The sequence below is a fragment of the Mustela erminea genome, chromosome 15, assembly GCF_009829155.1.
Source record: "Mustela erminea isolate mMusErm1 chromosome 15, mMusErm1.Pri, whole genome shotgun sequence".
Classification (NCBI taxonomy): Eukaryota; Metazoa; Chordata; class Mammalia; order Carnivora; family Mustelidae; genus Mustela; species Mustela erminea.
The window spans coordinates 8,850,024-8,870,475 of NC_045628.1; the positions used below are offsets into that span (position 1 = coordinate 8,850,024).

The 20,452-nt window shown below is 42.5% G+C and overlaps 1 protein-coding gene across 1 annotated transcript; it reads left to right on the plus strand.

Moving 5' to 3' along the window:
- Positions 1-521: 521 nt before the first annotated feature.
- On the plus strand, positions 522-18,820 carry CCDC168 (coiled-coil domain containing 168). The gene has a single exon (XM_032314921.1). It carries the CDS (start codon positions 542-544, stop codon positions 18,740-18,742), a length of 18,201 nt encoding a protein of 6,066 aa, XP_032170812.1. The 5' UTR covers positions 522-541; the 3' UTR covers positions 18,743-18,820.
- Positions 18,821-20,452: the final 1,632 nt, after the last annotated feature.

Consider the following 20,452-nt stretch of genomic DNA (forward strand, 5'->3'; position numbering starts at 1 on the left):
TCCATCCCCAATCTGCAATTATGAAAGTAAAGAAGCCAACAAATTTACTGATGCCTAGTATTAGTAGGCATGGTACTGCAAGTCTTAGGAAAAGATTGAGCGGCGGTTTTAAATCCTTAATTAAAGAGATGCTGCAAGACAAAATTGTGGCAGATGAGCTTGTGAATGTGACTTACCCTCACATGTCTGTTTTGCCTTGGATTAGAACACAAAGCACATTAAATGCAGAGAATCTCAGTCAGACCAAGCTAAAACAAGAGAAATCAGAAGAGGAACGGATAGAAAAGTATTCAGGTTCTATTAATAAAGGCAGTGGCTCCGGCAGCAGCACACTAGAAGTTAAATCGCAAGACGAAGTGAGAGGAGACAAAGGCAGCTCCACGAAGAAGCCGTCCTGCACGAGAGCCGGGGCCTCCCATCGGACGCCAGTCCAGAGAAGGAGTTCAAAACAGAGGAAGCAATACCTCCACCGGTTACATCCTTGGAAACACTTACGGAGTCTGTTTCCTCTCCCGTAAGAGATCTATTTCATGTTGAGAATATGAAGAAAAGCCTAACAACACAAGCCGACGTACAACGCAGTGCAGATTCTGAGACGCCTCGCCCAACATCAGACACACCTCTCCTAACATCAGAAAAATCACTGGCTGAAGACCCTTCAAACCAAACCAGAGAAAGTGATGTTCTAGATTATGGAAGTGATACAAGGGAAATGGGTTACCTTTCTGCAGAAACAAATTCTGCAGAATTACCAAAAGATTTACCAACAACCTTTCCAGAGACTTTTAACTGCCACATGCCTATTGCAACTCATTCCAAAATAAATAAAAACAAAGTAAGATTCTCATACACAGAAAGTTCGGTGAAGTCTAGACCTGTAGATTCGAAGACTGTGAAGCCATCAATTTCACAAGTATTTAATAGCACAGGTCAGAGAAGGACACTGGACTCCAAATGTAAGGCAAAGTTGGAGAAGATCAACCAAGCTAATGGACTGGTATATGAATTTTTAAATACCCTTTACTCTCCCATGCAGAGCTTCTGTCCTGCTCAGTTAAAGCAAGGGGAATTAGAGCAAGTGAGACCACGGTATGTCGATTTCTTTGACAAGAGCTATGCATTCCATAACCAAGAGGAAGAAGTGGAAGATGGAGAGGAAGCAGAGCCAAAAACTTTGCTAGAAGCAGCTTCACAGCATGCCCAGTATCTCTGGCCCAATGCCTCTCAAGGGAAGGAGACCCACCTTGGTGAATCGGACTCAGTGCTGGACTGTTTAACGCAGGAGCTGCCTGTTAGTGAGCGAGGTGTGCAGCACCAAGCATGGTTTGCACAAACTGCACTGCATACTGGCCCCCAGATGGGTCCTAGAGAAGCTGAGGAACTCAAGAAAGTCAGCAAAACAGAAAATGACATAATAGTCCCTATGGGTCCCAAGATTCCACCTCCCAAAGCAGAGAACTCATCATCTGATATACGGTTGAACACCATGACAAAGGGTGGCTTACCATATGGTGGAAACCCTGAGAGGGTACTAGATTCTTATTTTGTGGAAAACCATTCAGAGTTACCTAAAGATTTGCAAGCGACATGCCTGACTTCTTTTGATTCTATTGAGCCCTTTGTTTCTAAATCTGAAAGAAAGAAAAACACATTAGAATTAGGAAGGAAGCATATAGCAGCAAGTCACAGATACGGAACTATTAGGGGGAAAACACCATCAGTTTTACATATGCTTAAAGGCACACAGAGCAAGGGACTGCGGTGCAATTTTAAAACAAAGATGAAAAATCCACAACAAAATAAAAACAGGGCAGATGCATCTCTCAGTGTCATTCAGTCCAACATGCCTATTTTGTCCAACACCAAAATGAGTAGCAGGTTGAATGTAGAGACAGATATGCAGAGGACAGCAAGACTTGATTATATGCAGCCAATGCAAGACAAATTGCTAAATGGAAGGAAAGTGCGTTGCCCAGATCATATTGTGAGTACTTTAACTGACAGTGTGAGAGATGAGAAAGAGGAGGAAGGGAAACATGAAACTTTACCAGGTCCCGAGAGTAGCCGAGACTTTATATTCAGTGCACATCAGAAGAATTGTGACCTTGTCAAATCAGATGAGGAACTGAAACAGCCGCGAAGTATAAATACTCAGGTACAACCACGAAAACATGGTTCACAAACTATTTTAGGTTCTGCTTCATGCCCCATATTGGATCAGTTTCAATTTGAAAAACTGGAGAGTTATGCTCGGTTTTTACCTCCAGAGTCAGGGGGAGCAAAGATGGATGAAAGCCTTCTTTCTACAAGAGAATACGACATCCCGTCTGATGCGAATCATCCAAAGGAAGACGCTGGTGGCATTGAAAAGAAAGACACGGTGACTTTGGATTCCCGCATTCCTGCTTTATCTACATTCAGACGAAAGAAAAGTTTTAAAGAATTTAAAGGCAGGAAAACTTTAGTGAATCTCAAATGTGGAATTTTAAAAGCAAAGAAACCGTCAGTTTCATACATATTCAGTATGAAGGGTGGTGCTGGCCCAAACCACAGAAAAGAATTGGGCTATAGCTCTACAGCCAAAATGGAAGAGATGGCTCGAGGTGAAAAAGTGGCGGCTAAAATATATTCTTTCATGGATAGTACACCTGAGGTTAATATGTATAGCAAGACAGAAAGAGGAAAAGGTATGTTAGGAGAGAGAAGTCTCAGTTCTAAACAAGTAAAGCAAGTCATATCACCACAGGAAGAGGATATTCCTTCAGATGACACTAAAGAGAACAGTCTTCAGGATGCAGAAGAACAAAATGAACAGGAACCATTAGAAGTAATTCTACAGCACAGCCAACACTTCGAGTTCTGTTCCGGCCACAAGGAAGAACTTGGTGTTCATCAATCAGAAAACCAAGGAAGTGGGAAAATTGTGTTTGTCACTGAACAAGACATCTCACAACAAATGCTGCCTCCAGATTCAGTGCAGGGACAGAAGCTGAAGAAAAGCTACCAGACACAAAGTGGGGCAACATATACATTAAGTTCACAGCTTCCTTTTCTAAAGTCAAAGAAATCACGAACTGATCAAGTTTTAATGGATCCTAAGTGTCCACTTAGGACAAGTGACCTAAGTGTTGGGAGCCATAAGGAGGAATTTTACAGTCATGATAAAGAGGAAAATGCAGAGTTTATAAAAGATCTACAAGCAAATGTCCTGGAGTCTTTGGTCATCTCCACACCTGGTCTATCTGAATCTAAACTGCAGAGAAAGACATTTACATGTAGAGCCTTAAAAAATAAAATTAGTCCCAGATGTGTGATTATGAAGGCAAAGAAGACACCAGTTTCACCAATATTTAATATCTCAGGGAGTGGTTGTCTAAAAAACCTACATCCAAAGACCCTGAAATCACAGATTATTGACTCGCTAATTCATATAAAATGCTCTGGGATCCTGGAAGATCTTATTGCAGAGAGAAGGAAAGGATTAGCACAAGAATTACCAGCAACAAGTCTGGAGTCTTGGGATTTATCCACACTTGCTTTACCTGCATTAAAAAGAAAGAGAAGCAATTTAAAGTATATAGACAAGGGAAATAAAATGAGTCTTGAATGGGTAACTTCAAAGACAAAGAAGGCAGAGGTTTCTCAGACACTCACTATCACAAAACGTGGCACACCCAGCCAGAGAAGGCAACTCACATGCAACTTCAAAATCATGATGAAACAAGGGAAACCCACGGCAGACATGACCCTAAAAGCCACCTCCTCTCCTGTTCCTGTTTTACTTGATGTGAAAATGCATAACAGAATAAAAGCAGAGTCTGATGTGTCCTGGAAAATGAGATTCAGTCACAGACTGCAACAGCAAGAGGAATCACCAGATGGAGAGAGAGCCTGCTATGCTGACTCCAGTGATCGGCAGGGCCGTGCCTCCAATGTCACGATGGAGGTCAAAGACCCGTGTGAAGAGGCAGCCCCGTGGAGTTCTGAACACCCCAGCTTCATTGCTGGTAAAATGAAGGAGCTTTACGTTGTGAAGTCAGAACTAAAACTAAAGAACTCAGCAAAGATAAAAATCCCAGAACCACTTAACACAGCCCTGGAGCTGCAGCAACAAACATTTCTCACACAAAGTGTACTACAGTCTGTTTCTTGCTCTATTTTGAATTCACTTCCCTTTGAGAAGCAACCAAAAAGAACAAAAGCACAAAAAGGCTTACAATATGCACAGAGTCCAAAGATTTTATCTCCAGTGTTAGAGAAATCAATTCCTAAATCTTTAATTGTTACAGCACAGAGTGACATCCCAGCTGAAAGAGGCCCTAGAAAGGAACTTGCTAGATCTCCAGAGGAAAAGATAAGGTTGCGAAAGGATTTACAAGGGAGAACCCTAAAGGGCTTTGATTTCTCCCTGCCAGCACCATCTGAATTTGAAGATGGGAGAAATGAAGCAGGAATCCCCAAGTCTAGAAATGGGAAGGCAAAAATGGCATCAATTTTAAAGACAATCAACATTGCTAGGTCTGGTGCTCTTAGCCACGGAAAGGAACAGGACGTTGCCTTGGAAAACACAGCCAAAGAAACACCTCAAAGTATGTCAGATCTATTTTTGAATACCTTCCCTTCACCTATATCTGTTTCACCTGCCATCAAAACACGTAAAAAAGTAAAAAAGAGAGACCTATTAAGAAATAAAAACAATATCATACAGCCAGAACAACATGAAGGGGAAAGACTCTGTCCCTATTCTTCTAATAAATGGAGCAGCTCAAGGAGCACATCAGAATCAAGATGGCAAAATAGAAAAGAAAGAGAGGGCGACAGAGTTTTATTTGAAGCAGGTCTACAATTCCTGTATAATACAGGAAGGAGAAAAGATCAAAATATGCTTCTTATGGAGCAGGACGTGTGGCAACAAACACTGGTTTCAGAAAGTAAATTGGAAGCTACTTGTTCTCCTCTGATTCCATTTCAAACTGAGGAGCTGAGCAAGACTATCCCACCACGAGAAGACATCCCAGATGGAACAGGGCAAAAGATTCCATTTCCAAAATCAGGGAAAACAACATTTGACTACTTAGTTGATGAAACAGAGTCTAGTACTGTGTCTGACGGGAGCCCTGCAAGGAAGCTAGATGTTCATGTTGCAGTTTCCCTACAACCTGAAGAAGAAGAAGATGTCATAAAAACTCCAAAAGTTATGAAACACAGAGTTGATCAAAATATCTTACCTACCAAATCAGGGAACACAGTACTTGGAGATCCAGGTGATAAAAGGTCTGGAAGGAAGAAAAGTGGTCCCATTGCCAAGAAACATAGAATGCTGCAGAGAGATTTACTAACAACATCTGCAGTATCTCTTTTATTTGACTCCGAAAATCAAGAGAAGATATTAAAATTTCCAAGAAGGAAAAATCGTAGGGGTCCCAAATGTGTAACCAGGAAGGCAAAGAAGCTTCTTTGTTCACAGATGCTTAATATCACTGAGAACGATAATCTCTACTGTAGGAAGGAACAGGACCACAACTTAAAATCTATAATAAACGACATGCAACAGAATAAAAGCACAACAGATGCATTTTTGTCTCCCATGCCTGTTTCAACTGATAACAAAATAGATATTGAAATGCATATCACATCAAAAGCAGCGGCGGGTCAACCAAGAGTAATACCATACAGCTGTACTTCTGCAGAGCTAGGGAATTCAGCGTGTGATGGGGAAGTGTGGAAGGCCAACTCAACTGGTCCACAAAACAGATCAAGCAACACAATGAAAATGCATGTGCACCATGAAAAGGAAGAGGAAAATATCCAAAAAATACTATCGGAATCAGTTCCACACTATAAGCAACACTTCAGTTTCAGTGCCCATCATATGAAATATCCTGGTTCTTACCAATCAGAATCTGAACTGAATAACTTAGAAGTCAGAAGCACTTGGAATTGGTCTTGTGCAGCACAAAAAACGAGGCCAGAAAAACGCTGTAGAGGAACTATTTTGAAGCCCGTCTCTAGACACGTGATGAATTTTCAGGTTGAAGGAGTGAAAAAAAGTCTTCATACTCAAGAAGGAATTAAATGTATGGGAGGAGGAAAGACTCCATTTCCAGAAGCAGGGAAATCAGAGACGGGTTCAACACAGTGTGGTGGTCTCTGGGATGGAAATCCTAGGAGAAAATGCGATAGTTGTATTTTTGAGGAAAAGGCAAGGAATCAAAATGACTTAGTAAGAACAGTCTTAACATATTCAGATTTTCCCAGCTTTGATTCATATGAACCTAAAAGCCAGAGCTACACATTAGAGTTTTCAGGCAAGAAAAGTTTAATAAATCCCAAGCATGTAACTTTGAAGGCAAAGAAACAACCAGTTTCACAGTTGCTTAATATCACAGGATGTTTTATAGGAAGCCATAGAAAGATGAAGCGGTGCAAATTTCAGTACAAGATGAAAGTGAGGCATTGGTTTGAAGGTGTGGGCGAGGCATCATTCCTTGCTACTATGGGAACTAAGATTCCACCACCCAAGTCAGTGACTGATAAACACCCCTTCAAAGCAACAGCAAGGGGCACTCTGTATAACAAAACACTTCACAGATATCTGCACGGTCGTATTACAGAGGAAAAGGTAGAGTTACAGGAAAATTCAGCCACAACTTTCCTGGAGCCTATAGATTTCTTTTCGCCAATTTTATCAGACCCTGAAAGCCAGATAAGCACAGTACAATTATTAGAAGAGGAAATCACATTGAACCCCAGACGTTTAACTCCGAAGGAAAAGGAGCCAGCAATTTCACAATTACTTAAAATCAGAGGGCGGTTTACCACAAAACGCAGGAAGAAACTTGGATCCAGTTTAAAAACCAAAATGCGACAGATACGTCAAGGTAAAAATGTGGCTGATACATTTCCAAATACCATGTACTTCACATCAGACCCCTCTGACATTGAAAGACAAAATAGATTCAAAATAGAGATGGACAGAGTGTCAAGGTTTCGTCATGTACAACCCACACAAATGCAGTTGCCAGTTGAAGGGCTACTGATTTTACAACCACTTAATCCCACTGGTCATGCTGCTTTAAGCATTAATGAGCAACAGGAAAAGAAGAGAGACAGAAAGAGAGAGAAGACTGCATTAAATGTGGACCTAAAATTTGCATATGAGTCTATGCCTATTTTATCACACATCACAATGGAGCAGTCACCTAGTACCTGGGGTATCTATGAAGACTCTTCTGAAAAGACACATGCCCTAAATAAAGCAGGTGCTAGTTCTGCTTATGCCTACACACCTATGTATCCTAAAATCATAAAACATAAAGCTAAGGCAAAAACAGCAGATGTGACAAGCACTGTGCATAGCAAACGGATGAGACTGAAGGCAAAGAAGCCACCTGTCTCCCAGCTGTTTCATACTATCGGTTGTGGAATCAGCAGAAACAAAAAGGAACCGAGACATGAAATGAAGAAACAGAAGGAGTTCCAGCAAGATAAAACCATAGCAGATTTGTTTCCGAACACTGTTTGTGATTCTGGATCTCTTTCATCTCAAATTAAACAATTTACAGAAGGAGAAAGGGAGAAAGACAGGCCAAGAAAGCCGATTTACCTTCTTCCACAGGTAGAGCTGGTGACGTCACTAAACAAAAGAAAAATGTCATCTTCACAGTCCACTGATATAAAGAGTACTATATCAAGAAATATCAAAACACTGAAGCAGTGTATTAGAGAGCAAAAAGAAAAGGGCCGAATCGTTTTACTCGACATTCTCCCAGAGTGTAGAGATCGGTTAGTGATTAGCCAAGAAGTGAAGAAGGAGCTTGACCACGTGAAAATAGGAGTAGCTTTGAACAGAGAAGTCCACCGTGGTCTAGCTTCCCAGAAGAGGGAAATCAGTTACACTGGGTTAGACATCCCAAGAATCAGAACACATACAGAATGTGAATTCCTTGTTGCACAGAGAGCACAGCACAAAGATGCAGACGTAGTCAAGCATTCAGTTTCAGTTCCAGCGGGGAGAAGAGTATCCAAGAAAACCAATGTTTCAGTAAATTCAAAAGGACGGAATATATTTCTTAAAGAGTTGGATGCTTCTCAACAGATGACTCACAAGGAGAAAGAATTCTGGAAACAAGGAAGTATTTCACTGACAATTTGGGGATCTTTTGCCTTCCCCTTTATGCAACCTCCTCATTTGAAAAACACAGGAAAGGTAGCTGAGGAAGATACGTCCACTAACAAAAGGACTATTTCACATCTATTGAGAAGAGAAGGCATAAAAGAAACCGATACCTCACGAGGTTCAAAAGGACAGAAGTTTCTTTGCACCAATCAGCTGGTCCGGCAAACTATGTCTGCAGTGCAAAAAGGAGAGGGGAAACCAGATGGCATTCCTGAAAGTATTGTGGATTCTGTGTCTCGTCCAAATAGAGAGCATCTTCAGGTAACACAGGCAGTAAATACAAAGAAAGAAGACATAAGCACTCCTATAAGTTTACATGTAAATCCATGGAGAAAAGAGCAATCAAAGTTAATGGATATTCCATTAAGATTACATGGATGGAAAATGACTTTTTCTGAAAAACTGAGGGCGAAGCAATTCCATAGTTCTAACCAGAATAAAGGAAATATTCTGGAACCCATTTCTTCTTGCCTATTGGATCAGCTCTATAATGGAAGGCTAAAGAAAAAAGTCTCAGCAAAAGGAATGAGTTCAAAAGTTTTGAGTTCAGTGGTAGACAAAGCATTGAATGAAGTAGAGACGCCAGTCGATCAACCTTCTATTAACTTGCATGACAGAAGGAGAAAGGAACATCAAAAAGAGAGTACGTGCAAGGTTCTCCAAACATCAGTTTCTCATTCCCCGCTGGATGTACTTCAGATTAAGTTGCCATGTGTAAAAAAACCACCGAAGGCTCCAACATACCACACTGCAAATACCGAAGGGCTTGGCTTGCATGCGGAGGAAAACAAAGAGCACCCAGAGCGTATACATCATACTTCTCCCAAGTCTGCGTCTCACGCTTCGAGGGATGTACTTCGGAGTAAGACACCATCTGAAGAGGAGGGATCAGAAGAAGTAGTTGGCACTGTGGATTACATTCCAAGCACAGAAAAAATTAGCTCACTCTTTACAGGAAAAGAGACCAAGGTGCAGACTGATGAATGTAAATCAGCTATAAAACCGTCAAGCTCGTGTACTTCCTTACCATCTCTGTCACATACTAATGTGGATTCGAGAATAAAAGTAGGGCAAGAGAATTCAGGAATACCAAGGAGCTGCCTTCCACCGCTAAAGCGCCAGGTATCACCAAGTGTCAGGAAGACTTCATTTGCAGAGTCCATTCATAGAGGTAGCTTAAGCAATGTAAGAGAATCAGAACGTTTGCCACAGGGAAAAAAGGAAGATGGAAAAAATGTAGTATATGTGAAAGACATAATGGGCGTCAAATGTGTCGCTTTTAAAGGAAAGAAAACACCTTTTAAACACACACTGCATGGAAATGCACCACAGTGGAACAACAAAGAACAAGAGGAAACGATGCAGAAAGATACAAGCGACCTAGAGACAGTTCAGAGCAAACGCCATGCTTCCATTCCGCCTTCACCTCGTGTGGAATGGGACCCTGAAATAAAACAGGCGCTCTTGCGAGGGATCGCAAGATCTTGTCTTCCGTCACTGCCGCTCCAGAAATTATCAGATGCAGCGGGAATGTGCGAGGAGCCGGCTGGTGATATTTTAAGCAGCATAAGAAAGGCAAAATATGTGCCACAGAAAGGGAGAGGGGAAATGGCCTTGGAAGCAATCGGGCATCCCAAAAGAATAGTTTTGAAGGCAAAACAGAGTTCAGTTACACAGGAATTACAGTTGGACATCAAAGAAAAAGTGAAAGAGATGCCGAAAGATAAAGATAAACAAGATGGGATTTGGAGCAAATCTTGTGTTTCCATCTCTATTCCTCCTGACTCAGAAGTGGACACAAGAATAGAAGGGGAAGATGCCTTGCTAATAGAAGCAAGATCTTCTTTCCTACAAACAGAACTGCAGGAGTCCTCAGATGCAGGAACAAGAGCATACAAACAGGCTGTTTATGGTGATACCCCAAACAGTGTAAAGGAAGCCAAGCAACAGGATATCATGCAGGAAGAAGAGGAGGGAGTAAAAATGATTAAAGTCATACTTTGGAGGAAAAAGAAATCAATTTTACAGGAAATCCAGCTGGACATCAAAGAGCAAGACGAGAAGAGACAGAAAATTAAAGGTGAGCCAGATGTCCTTGTGACCGATACTAGCACTTGCATACCTGCTCCTTCTCATTTACAATTGGATACAAAAGTAAAAAAAGCAGACTATGTAACTGAAGTGACAAGATGCTCTCTTCCAGCACTGTCACAGCAGAAATCATCAGATGCAGTGAAAAAAGCAAATGAAAAGTCCACTGACGGTGATCTCACAAGTGATGTACAAGAAGCAAAAGAACACACGCCACAGAAAGAAGAGACTAAGGCAGAGAAATCAGCCGAGAGAGACCTGCTGCACCCAAAAGGGGAAGATGTAGAAAGGAACAAAGCACGAGTACAGGACGTCCCGTTGGATCTTAAAGAGCCCGTGAAAGAGGATCCAGAAAGCGAAGAGCAGGGGAAAGTGGGGGAAGGAGGTAAGTGTGAACAGGAAGTAGTTCTGCCCACGAGCTGGGCTTCTGAGTCTTCGCTAACTCCCCATGAACTGAACACAGGAATAGAAGGAGAAGAAGACAGGCACGGGATAACAAGAGCTGCTGTTTCACGGCTCCCGCTACAGAAGTCATCTGATGCAGGGAAAAGAGTGTGTGCAGAGTCAGCTGCAGATGCTGTTTCTAGGGATGTCACAGTAGTACCAGAGTATGAGCCACAGGAAGGAGAAGATAGAACAAAAATAGTGAATATAAAACACATGATGTATCCCAAAGGCGCAACTTCCAAGGCAAGGGTATCACCACTTCCACCTGTACTCAACACCTCTGGGGGTTGTGACCGCCGAATTTCAGAAGTACAGACAAGCATGAAAGAAAAATCAGGATACATACACGGAAGAAGTGAGCTAGATAAGGTTCTGACGAGACCTTCTCCGCCTCAGTTTAAATTAAACAAAGGTATAGAAGGCAAGGAAGAGAGACGAGTAACAAGACCCTTTCTCCCACCCTCATGGCACAGGGAATCATCACATGCAGAGAAACTGCAGTATACAGTACTACCTTTGAGTGCTATTTCCAACGATTCAAAAAGAACAAAATATGTGACACAGAGAGAAGAGGATGAAGAGAAAACTTTTGAGAAAGACATCTTGCATTCCAAGTGTATAGCTTTGAGGGCAAAGAAATCACCCCTTTCCCTTATACTCAAGACAAAGAAACTACAGGTGAACATCAAAGAACAAGAGAAAGCGGGACAAGAAGACAACAAGCAAACCGTTGTGCTTCGGAGCGAAATCCATCCTTTTCTCACTTCCTCAGCTCGTCTTAAGAGGGACGCAAAAGAGGGGGAACACGAGCCAGAAGTAGTAAGAAAGGATGCGTCCCATCTCGAGCTCCAAGAATCGTCGCCCCTAGGGCAAATAGCATCTGCAGAGTCCTCTGATGCCCTCGTGAAGAAGGGAGTACAGTGCCCACAACAGGCAGCAGGGGACAGAGCACAGACAGAAGCCAGGGATGACTCAGTGCAGCCGCAGGGCTCAGATTGGAAGGCAAAGACGTCACCACCTCCTCGTGAACTCCGTGTCCCTGAGCGCAGTGCTTCGACCGAGAGAGAGGAGCCTCCGTGTATAAAGGAGAAAGTGGAAGAGGAACAGCAAAGAATGGGCGATCCCGACGCGGCTCGGACACAAACTCCTCTCTCCGCACCTTCTGCATCTTACCACGGCTTGGACGCAAGAACCAAAGTCGACAAAGACTTGCTGGCAATGACAGGATTCTCTCCTCCACAGCTGCTGTGCCCCAAGTCATGTGCAGGAGAAACCAGATATGCAGATTCCAGTGAAAGCACTAGATCATGTAATATAGTAATACAAGCATATCAACATGTGCCAAAAGCAGAGGTCAGGCACAGAGTAAAAATAAAAGGTGGGAAAGGTAGAAGATTCCCCCGAATAATTACCTTGACAGCAGAGACGTCCCCATTTCCACATCCACCCCGTAGAAAGAGGCTACCTTTGAACATTAAAGAGCAACGAAAAGAAGTGCCGGAAGACAAAAGTGAGCCAGAAACGGTTCTGAAGGAGACCTGTGCTTCCGTACCTCCTCCATCTTCTCCGAAATGGGACACAAGGATGAGTGAAAAGGAAGACACGCTAAGAGTAACACAATCCTGTTTTCCACCACCAAAGATTCGAGAGCCATTCAGTTCAGGCAAAAAGCCATATACTAAGTCATTTGATGTTTGTGGGTTAAAAGAGAAGGACAGACTCAAAACAGATACTGAAAACAAAGTGGTCCCAACACCTATGGCTACGAGGGTAAAGGAATTACCACTTTCACCTGCACTTGATACCAAAAAATTGCCGTGGAAATTTAAAAAGCAAGAGAGCGAGGTGCAGAAAGATGAAGAGGACCTCGCTGCGCATCTGGAGGACATTTGTACTTCTTTACTTACTCTACCATACCTGAAATTTGGTTCAAGGCAAGGAGAGGGGTACATGGTGAGAATTACAAAACTGCCTCTCCCCCACCTACCGTCCGGGGAATCACAAGATGCAGTGAAAACAGCATATGCAGAAACAACTGAGGGAGAACTTTCCAACGCGGGAGAAAGATGGAAAGCACACGCATTACAGAAAGCAGTAAGGGATAGACAGAAAAGTGTGGATATGGAGAGTAGCGTGGATCCCAACGATAGTTATTTAGAAGCAAAGAAATTGCCTAATTTACTTAGATACAATCTAAGTGACCTTGGATGGAAAACCAAAAAGCAAGAGGGAATGGCTCAGGAAGGTAGGCGGGAGCCCGGTGCGGCGAGGCTGACCAAGACTTGTCCTTGGCGGGCTGCTCTCCTTCCCCTCAGCGCGCGCCCCGCAGAGGAGGACAGGCCGGCGGCACGCGCGGCGCGCTCTGTGTCCTCAGGCAGCTCCCGGGAATCATCAGATTCTCAGGACAGGGAGTGCGCCGAGCCCATTACCGGTGATATTTTGATCAGTCCACGAAAAGGAGAGCGTCCTACGCCCCGGAGAAGGGAAAAGGAGGAAGCAGACAGAGTACACCTCGGGTCTCCCAAACATCCAGAAAAGAGGATGCAGGAAAGCGAACATGAAGCAGGTGTGGCCGTGTCCGGCTCTTCCTCGTCTTCCTCATCTCTCCCTCACCTGCCGCTGGATAAGGACATCCAGGTAGGTGAGGAACTGCCGCGACCTGCAAGGTCTGTTGCGGAGAGAGAATCAAACACCAGGGAAGTAGTACATACAGAAGCAATCCGTGGTGACGGCACTCCAGACAGTGAAAACGAGAAACAGCTGGTGCCTCGGGAAGAGGAGCAGGACAGAGAAAAAACAACAGATAGGAGAAATAGGACACAGATCACAGACATGAGTTTGAAGTCCAGGAAATCGCCTCCTTCCCTTAAGCTCCACAGAACAGAGCTGCATCTGAGCCTTGGAGGGCACGAACAAAAGAAACAGGAATGTGCAGGTAAACCAGCCCGCACACTGCGAAGAAAAATTCACGTTTCCAAACCTCCAGCTGAACTCACACAGGATAAAGGTATACAAGTAGATGAAGGTAGGCTTAGGATTCAAAGACCCTCTCTAATTCCACAAATGCTTTCAGCAGCATCAGATAGAAAGAGGAGAGCAGACACAGGGGCACTTTGTGCTGTGAGTGAGAGAGAAAACAAACAAATGTCCCAGAAAGAAAAGAGGCGTGAAGTGCAAACAGTAGATATGACGATCAGAATGCATCGCAAGGAGGCCCGGCTCTCGTCGATTTCACACATCTTTCACACAAAGGAGTTTGTGTTGAATATTAAAGAGCTAAAGGAAAATGTGTACAGAGGTAAAGATGAGCTACCTGTGGTTTTTACAAGGACCTTTCTTTCTGTTCCATCAGCCCCTCCCCTTTCTCTAGATTCAGAGAGCAAAATAGACAAAGATGTGCCAGGATTTACAGGATCCTCTCCTGCACAGCGAAATCTCCAGGAATCCTCAGGTATCCAGAAAACAGGAGTTACAGAGGTAGTTGCTGGTGATGGGGAAATTGTTAAAAAAGCAGAACACTCCGTACCCCAGGAAGAGGCAGTGCAACAGTGGGCCACAAACTTCCTGATCAGTGTACAGAGAAGGAATGATCCTCCACGAGTCAAATCTGAAGGAGATTTGAGTCAGTTAGTTTTAAATTCACAGCATGAGGATGTTTATTTAACAGGATTTGGTACCAGAAGTGGGAAAAGGCTGGAGTATTTCTTTACAGGGCAAGAGGTGCAGCCAGAAAAATACAAAACAGAAACTTTCACTACATTTCTTTCCTACCCCACCAGGGAGCCCACTAAAATTGGGAATCTGAAGAAACAAACTGAAATAATGAATAACTTAAACCATAAAATGAGTCCTAAGGTTTTAGTTTCACCACCAAGGAAAATATCCAAGGAAATATATATTACATTTGGTGCCCCTGTAAGTGCAAAAGGATTTTCTGTTTCAGAGCAAGTTGCCCACCAGCAAAAAACTTTATCAAAAGCATCTCCAGGATCTGCAGATTCATATAAATTGGATAAGCCAGAGAAGGATGTACACAATAATGATGAAGGGAGCAGAATGCTCTCTCCCAGAGTCTCAGCCGCACAGACAAAGGGATCACTTGAGAAGTCGAGAATCACAGCGACAGATGCCTCCCCAGGTATAGAGAAACAAGAGATTGTTCTGAAAAAGCAAGTGGTGCTACAGTCGGAGAGTGGACATAAGACCTGGCTGGACTCCAGCTTTTCTCTTAAGTTCCCGTTTCGAAATGGAAGGCAGAAGGCACCATTGGAAACAGATGTATGCAATGAAACTACAGTGTATCCTAGAATACAAATACTACCAGGAATACACGTGGATATTACAGTGTTTGATACCATAGGAGGGAAAAGAGAGCAGGGATTGCCAGGTCCAGAACAAGAGGAATGTATTCTAGACTCACTCCAGGAGTCTCTTTCTTCCCACTGGACTTTTCCACTTCAGTCTGGAGACCTGGAGGGAAAAAATAAGACGGACACAAGCATTACTATAAATCTGGAGCAAAGAACATTAGAAGTGGAAGAAGGGGGATTAAAAATAGACAGAAACATAGCTATCCGCCTGGCAGTGGACAAAACAGAAATGCATAAACACACCGTGGTCAAGCTGGAGGAGAACAAGAAAAGGGACACAAGCAATACCGTAAACCTGAACATTCCATCTCCAAAGGCACAGAAATCTCAAATTAACACTCAGGTGATAACTCGTGTAGAAAACACCTGCCCAATCAGGCAAAAACATAAAAAGGAGCTAGAAGTCTTGGGTGCAAAACAAAATATTCAGCCACAGAAATTGTTTCAAAAACATGTTCTGGATTCATTTTATGCCTATATCCCTCTTTCTCTCAAATTTAAAGGCTGGAAAGGCAGATTGACAGTAGCAGATTTGAAAAGAGAATTGAGCCCCAAATATTTAACCATGAAAATCCCAAATCATCCAATTTCACAGATTCTTCACAACACGGGACATGGCACTCCAAGCAATAGAAAGAAATTAGAGTATGACTTGAAGAAATCAAACAAAAAAATAGTTTTGCAGAGTGAAGATGCCTCAGGAATATTTATCAGAAATCTTTCTATTTCTGCAATGAGTTCATCTCAGACAGAAGAAATAGTAGACTCTGAAACAAATCGAGGAAGAAAAAAGATACTCTCTCTCTCTGAATTCCAGCAGAAATCACCAAACACTCAGGGGAACAGCTCAAGCACTGTAAAAGAAGGGGACCAGCATTTTCTAAACACAGCTCCACAGGATTCCCAGCCCTTTGTGGTGGAGGGGCAATGCAAGCAAAAACTCCCCAGTGTCAAAACAGAAGCAAATCTCCGCAGCAAAACAAAAAAAAAGATTTTCCTTCCACAAACAAAAGGAAAAAGGGTTGTTCCAGGGCATGATAGTTCAAGGACCATGAAAGAACCTGACGTGCTTATGACTGAAGATGAAGAAAAGGCACCAAAACCCATTCTGACACCAACAGAGGGTCTACTCATGTCTGACCATCTGAAGAACAATGCGGACGCCCACATGGAGAGTACCCTAATTATGGTTATTTCCCCTCCAGGTCTAGAAGTACCACAACATGGGATTCATCCATTCAAAACCATGGAGAGTGGCTCACCCCCTCAACAGGGGGGTCAGAGCAAACCCATCCAGGACGCAACCACACAAAAGGTCCAGCAACAAAAAGCTTTTCCAGGAATTGGGCCTATGGCATCCCAAGTTAAAAGTAATGAAATAGAAGGAGTGGCACATAGTATAAGTACAGAAAGTTTACTTCCTCTTTATGAAGCAATTAAGAGTGTCTTTGAATCCCAGATAAAAATTATCCATGACAAAATTTGTGAAGATATACTGAAAAAGGTAAAAGCCCCAAAACCCGATGATTGGAAGTCACCGCCATGTGCAGGGAGCCCAGACACAACATCCACAATGATACCTCCCAAAGTGCAGCCAAAGCCCATTTTAAAACGTTTTACTCCCAAAGAAAACAATAAGCTCATTCATCATTTTGAGTCAAAATCATTTGAAATAAAACTGAATCTGATGCCAGAGATGGCAAAACAATCCTTCCAAAAGCTTAACTTTTATCTAAAACAGTCTGTTTCAGAAGATAACCGTTGGAGGCTATATCCAAGACATAAAAACATGTGTTTTGTGCCTCTAGAAGAGATTGATAGTATAGAACTTAACTTAAAACAGAAATACACCAAGGATTCACTGCCTGTCAGGGGAATGAAGACATTGATTGTCAGTGTTTCAAGGGACAGCAAAGAGATCATTCCAAAGCTGAAGAGTATCAGTAAGCTAGAAAGTAGAGCGTCTTCAGTGACTTCCGCTAAGCAGATGCCATTGCCTCATATTCTTCAGAACTACTCAGTAGAAGAAGAAGACAAGCTGCGCATACACTTTTCTATGAAAACACTGGAGATTCAAATGAAAGCCTTTCCCAGAATTGTAAGAGAATCTTATGCAATGGCCAGGCCTCAGAATATAAGGAAGCCTTTATCTAAATGTATTCATTCTGGTTTCAAGGTACCAAAACGAAAAAACAGAATTTTGTTACTTTTTGAGGAAAAGTCTCTTCATCAAATAGATCTTGATTTACAATATAAATACCTTCGTTTTCTCCTGGGGCTTCCGGTCAGACATATATTCCCAAAACCAGCTGCACTTCCCAAACATACTCTTAAGTTAAACACGGTAGCAATATGTGAAAATAGAGGTAACAGGGGAGAAAGTGATGGTGGTCTCTGCATTGATAAAGAACTGTTAGAACAGCATATCACTTTCAAGAAGCAAAGTCCTCATGAAAACTCAAAATTGAGAAAATTCCTGGAGCCACCGCTTGTGTGTGCTCCTGACCCCAATCAACAAGGCACAGTGGCGAGAGATACTACAGCTCTTTCAGAGTTAAAATCTCACAGGACTCTGGAAAAAGATAAACAATGTCATGTATGGTTTCAAGAAACAGATACATCCAAATCTTTTGATTCAAAGACTCAGGAAAGCACTCCCAGTTTTGTTGATTCCCGTTCAACTCAGATTTCTGAAGATTTTACCCAGAGTCAGACAAATATTGAGAGGTCAGCCAAATCGGAGGAATTCTTAGCTCTTGAAGCACGTGAGAGTGAAGAATGTATGTTTTTAGAAGCCAACCCTTATCTAAGTCAGGAATCACGAAGCATTCTATTTGAATTACAGAAAGGCATTCCTTTGGAAAACCTGTACAAGATGAAAAAAAGGAAAACTAATTTGAAACCATTGTGCAGGGAAGATTCGGGTTCCCAACATGTAAGAGGCTGTAGAAGACACTCTTCAGTCGTCACACCCTCCTATGAATCCCACAAAAGCAGGAAATACAGGTTGTCCTCTAAAATGCCATCTCCTGACTGGTTGTGCCATGGTTCATTAAATGCTGTAGAAGTTCCTTCTAGATCATCTTCTGCTCCATTCAGTAGAGAGAAGGCTTCATGGACTGCAAGGGGCAGAACCAACCATTCTTTAGCTCCCTTAACAGAATCAAATATCAAATTACATCTTGCAAAAGGCCAAGGCAGACCTCACAGGCATATGGAAAGCAAAGAAGGAAAGAAGGCCAAAACTGATTTATTTAGAAAGAACAACGTTCATTGGGACTGTGATTACAGTTATACACGGAATAAAGAGAAATGCACGAGAAAGAAGAAAGTCCGTAATTATGAGTCAGAAAGACCAAATTACTGCCCAAGCAAACCTAAGTTACCATCAAAGCTTCCTCAAGAGGATATCAACTTTCATTTTGAAAGAAGACAAAACCAGCCATTTTTTTATGCCTGTATACCAGCAGACTCACTGGAGATTGTGCCCCAAACCATTCGCTGGACTATTCCCCCAAGAACTTTAAGGAAAACAAACTTCAGAGCTCCTCTGGTGGCAAAGCTTTCAAGCTCTTTCAATATATGGACTTCACCCAAAAAGATTTTGGAGTCCCTCCTGGAGTCCTTCAGTCCAGTTCGTCCAAAAGGAAATTAGCACATCTAGATTCATCTGAAGTGGAAAACTGGTTGCTATTGTGTTATTCTGTGAAAAATAAAACCACATAAAGTCAAATGGTTTCCTCATGAACTGTTTTCTAAACTGGTATATTTTATTTCTGCAGTAAATTTGCACAATTTTTCTGGAGGACAGGTTGGAAGAGCAGATGACTTTGGGCTTGATCCCACCATGCGGTGGGATCTCCTTTTAGTTTAAGCTGCCTCCTCGTAATCCCCCAGGAGAGGGGCAGGGACGAAGAAGCCCTCTTTCCATCCCACATGATGACTGAGGGTGCGTCTGAAGAAAGGGACCCTGTCAATGAGATTGGGAGAGAGTGACCAGAAAGTTGGGAGGGCATAGAAACCAAAGGGAGAGAGTTTTAAACAACAGTGAGGGTTCAACAATGTCAGAGGTTACAAAATACACGTGTAAGTATTGGTTTTGAGGGACCGTATTCCTGTGATGATTTTGTCCTCCTTTTGGACCTGAGCAGCAGCTCATTGGCCTGCACCTGATCACCGTCTGCCACCGCTGGGCCACCTGGTCATTTCAGGACCTCAGTCTGGAGCACCTGCCGCTGTTCAGGAACGTCCTCTGAGGGGCAAAAAGTCATCCTGCGGAACTACCAGGGGAAGGGAGACTGCCTCCCAGTGCACCTGCACGACCTGTCTGCCCAGGGCCACCTGCCCATGTAGTTCCCTGCCCTGGGCTTCAGGGCCCCTGGCTTGGGGGTACCGCAGGCTCACCTCCTGGTGCAAGTGACTGATTTGTGTCAAAATGCTAATGGAGGGGCACCTGGGTGGCTCAGTGGGTTAAGCCTCTGCTTTCGGCTCAAGTCATGATCTCAGGGTCCTGGGATCGAGCCCCGCATCGGGTTCTCTGCTCAGCAGGGAGCCTGTTTCCCCGTCTCTCTGCCTGCCTCTCTGCCTGCTTGTCATCTCTGTCTGCCGAATAAATAAGGTTTTAAAAAAATACTAGTGGAGAAATGGATGAGAGGTAGATAAGACAAGTTTGGCCATAGATTGAAGTTCGAGGGCTGCATGAGGGGTCCACAGAGGCCCATTCTACTATCCTTTTTGTGTGTGTACGTTCAATATTTTTAATAATAAAGACTGTTAACATATTCAATCTGACTGTCAAACCCCATGGACAGATCTCATATATAAGATGCCAAGACCATCATTTTGATGACAGAATCTATTAAATTGGTTGTAGTGCATTTCTTGGGAGGTAAAATCTTTCTATTGTTAAATATAAAAAACAAATAATTTCATTATTTCTATTGTTAACATAAAAGTTGTATGTAAATTATATAAAATTATGTACTTTGCTTGGTTAAAAAAATGGAATATTTTGCAATTATTTTATTAAGCATGCCGAAATATTCCAAGCATAGTAAATATGTGTTCTAAGAAGATCAAGTAGCATTTATAATAAAAGAAGCTTTGTTATTCTATCATGAATATAATGGTGATATGAAAAACGATCATCATAGTATTATCTACAGATATTTTCTGTATCTCCACAAGATAACTATTTTTAACAAAATCATTTTACATCTTAAATAGTAACATTGATTTCTTAATATCAATTATTCAATCAGATGATTTCCAATTATTTCATAAAGTCACTTTCTAAGTTTGTTCGAATTGGGGTATCAAGAAAGTTACACTTTACACTCGGTCTTTTAAGTCTTTTTTAATTCAT

What these genes read in the sequence shown, in the direction of transcription:
- CCDC168 (XM_032314921.1), top strand. Translation starts at nt 542, where the DNA reads ATGAAGAAAAGCCTAACAACACAAGCCGACGTACAACGCAGTGCAGAT.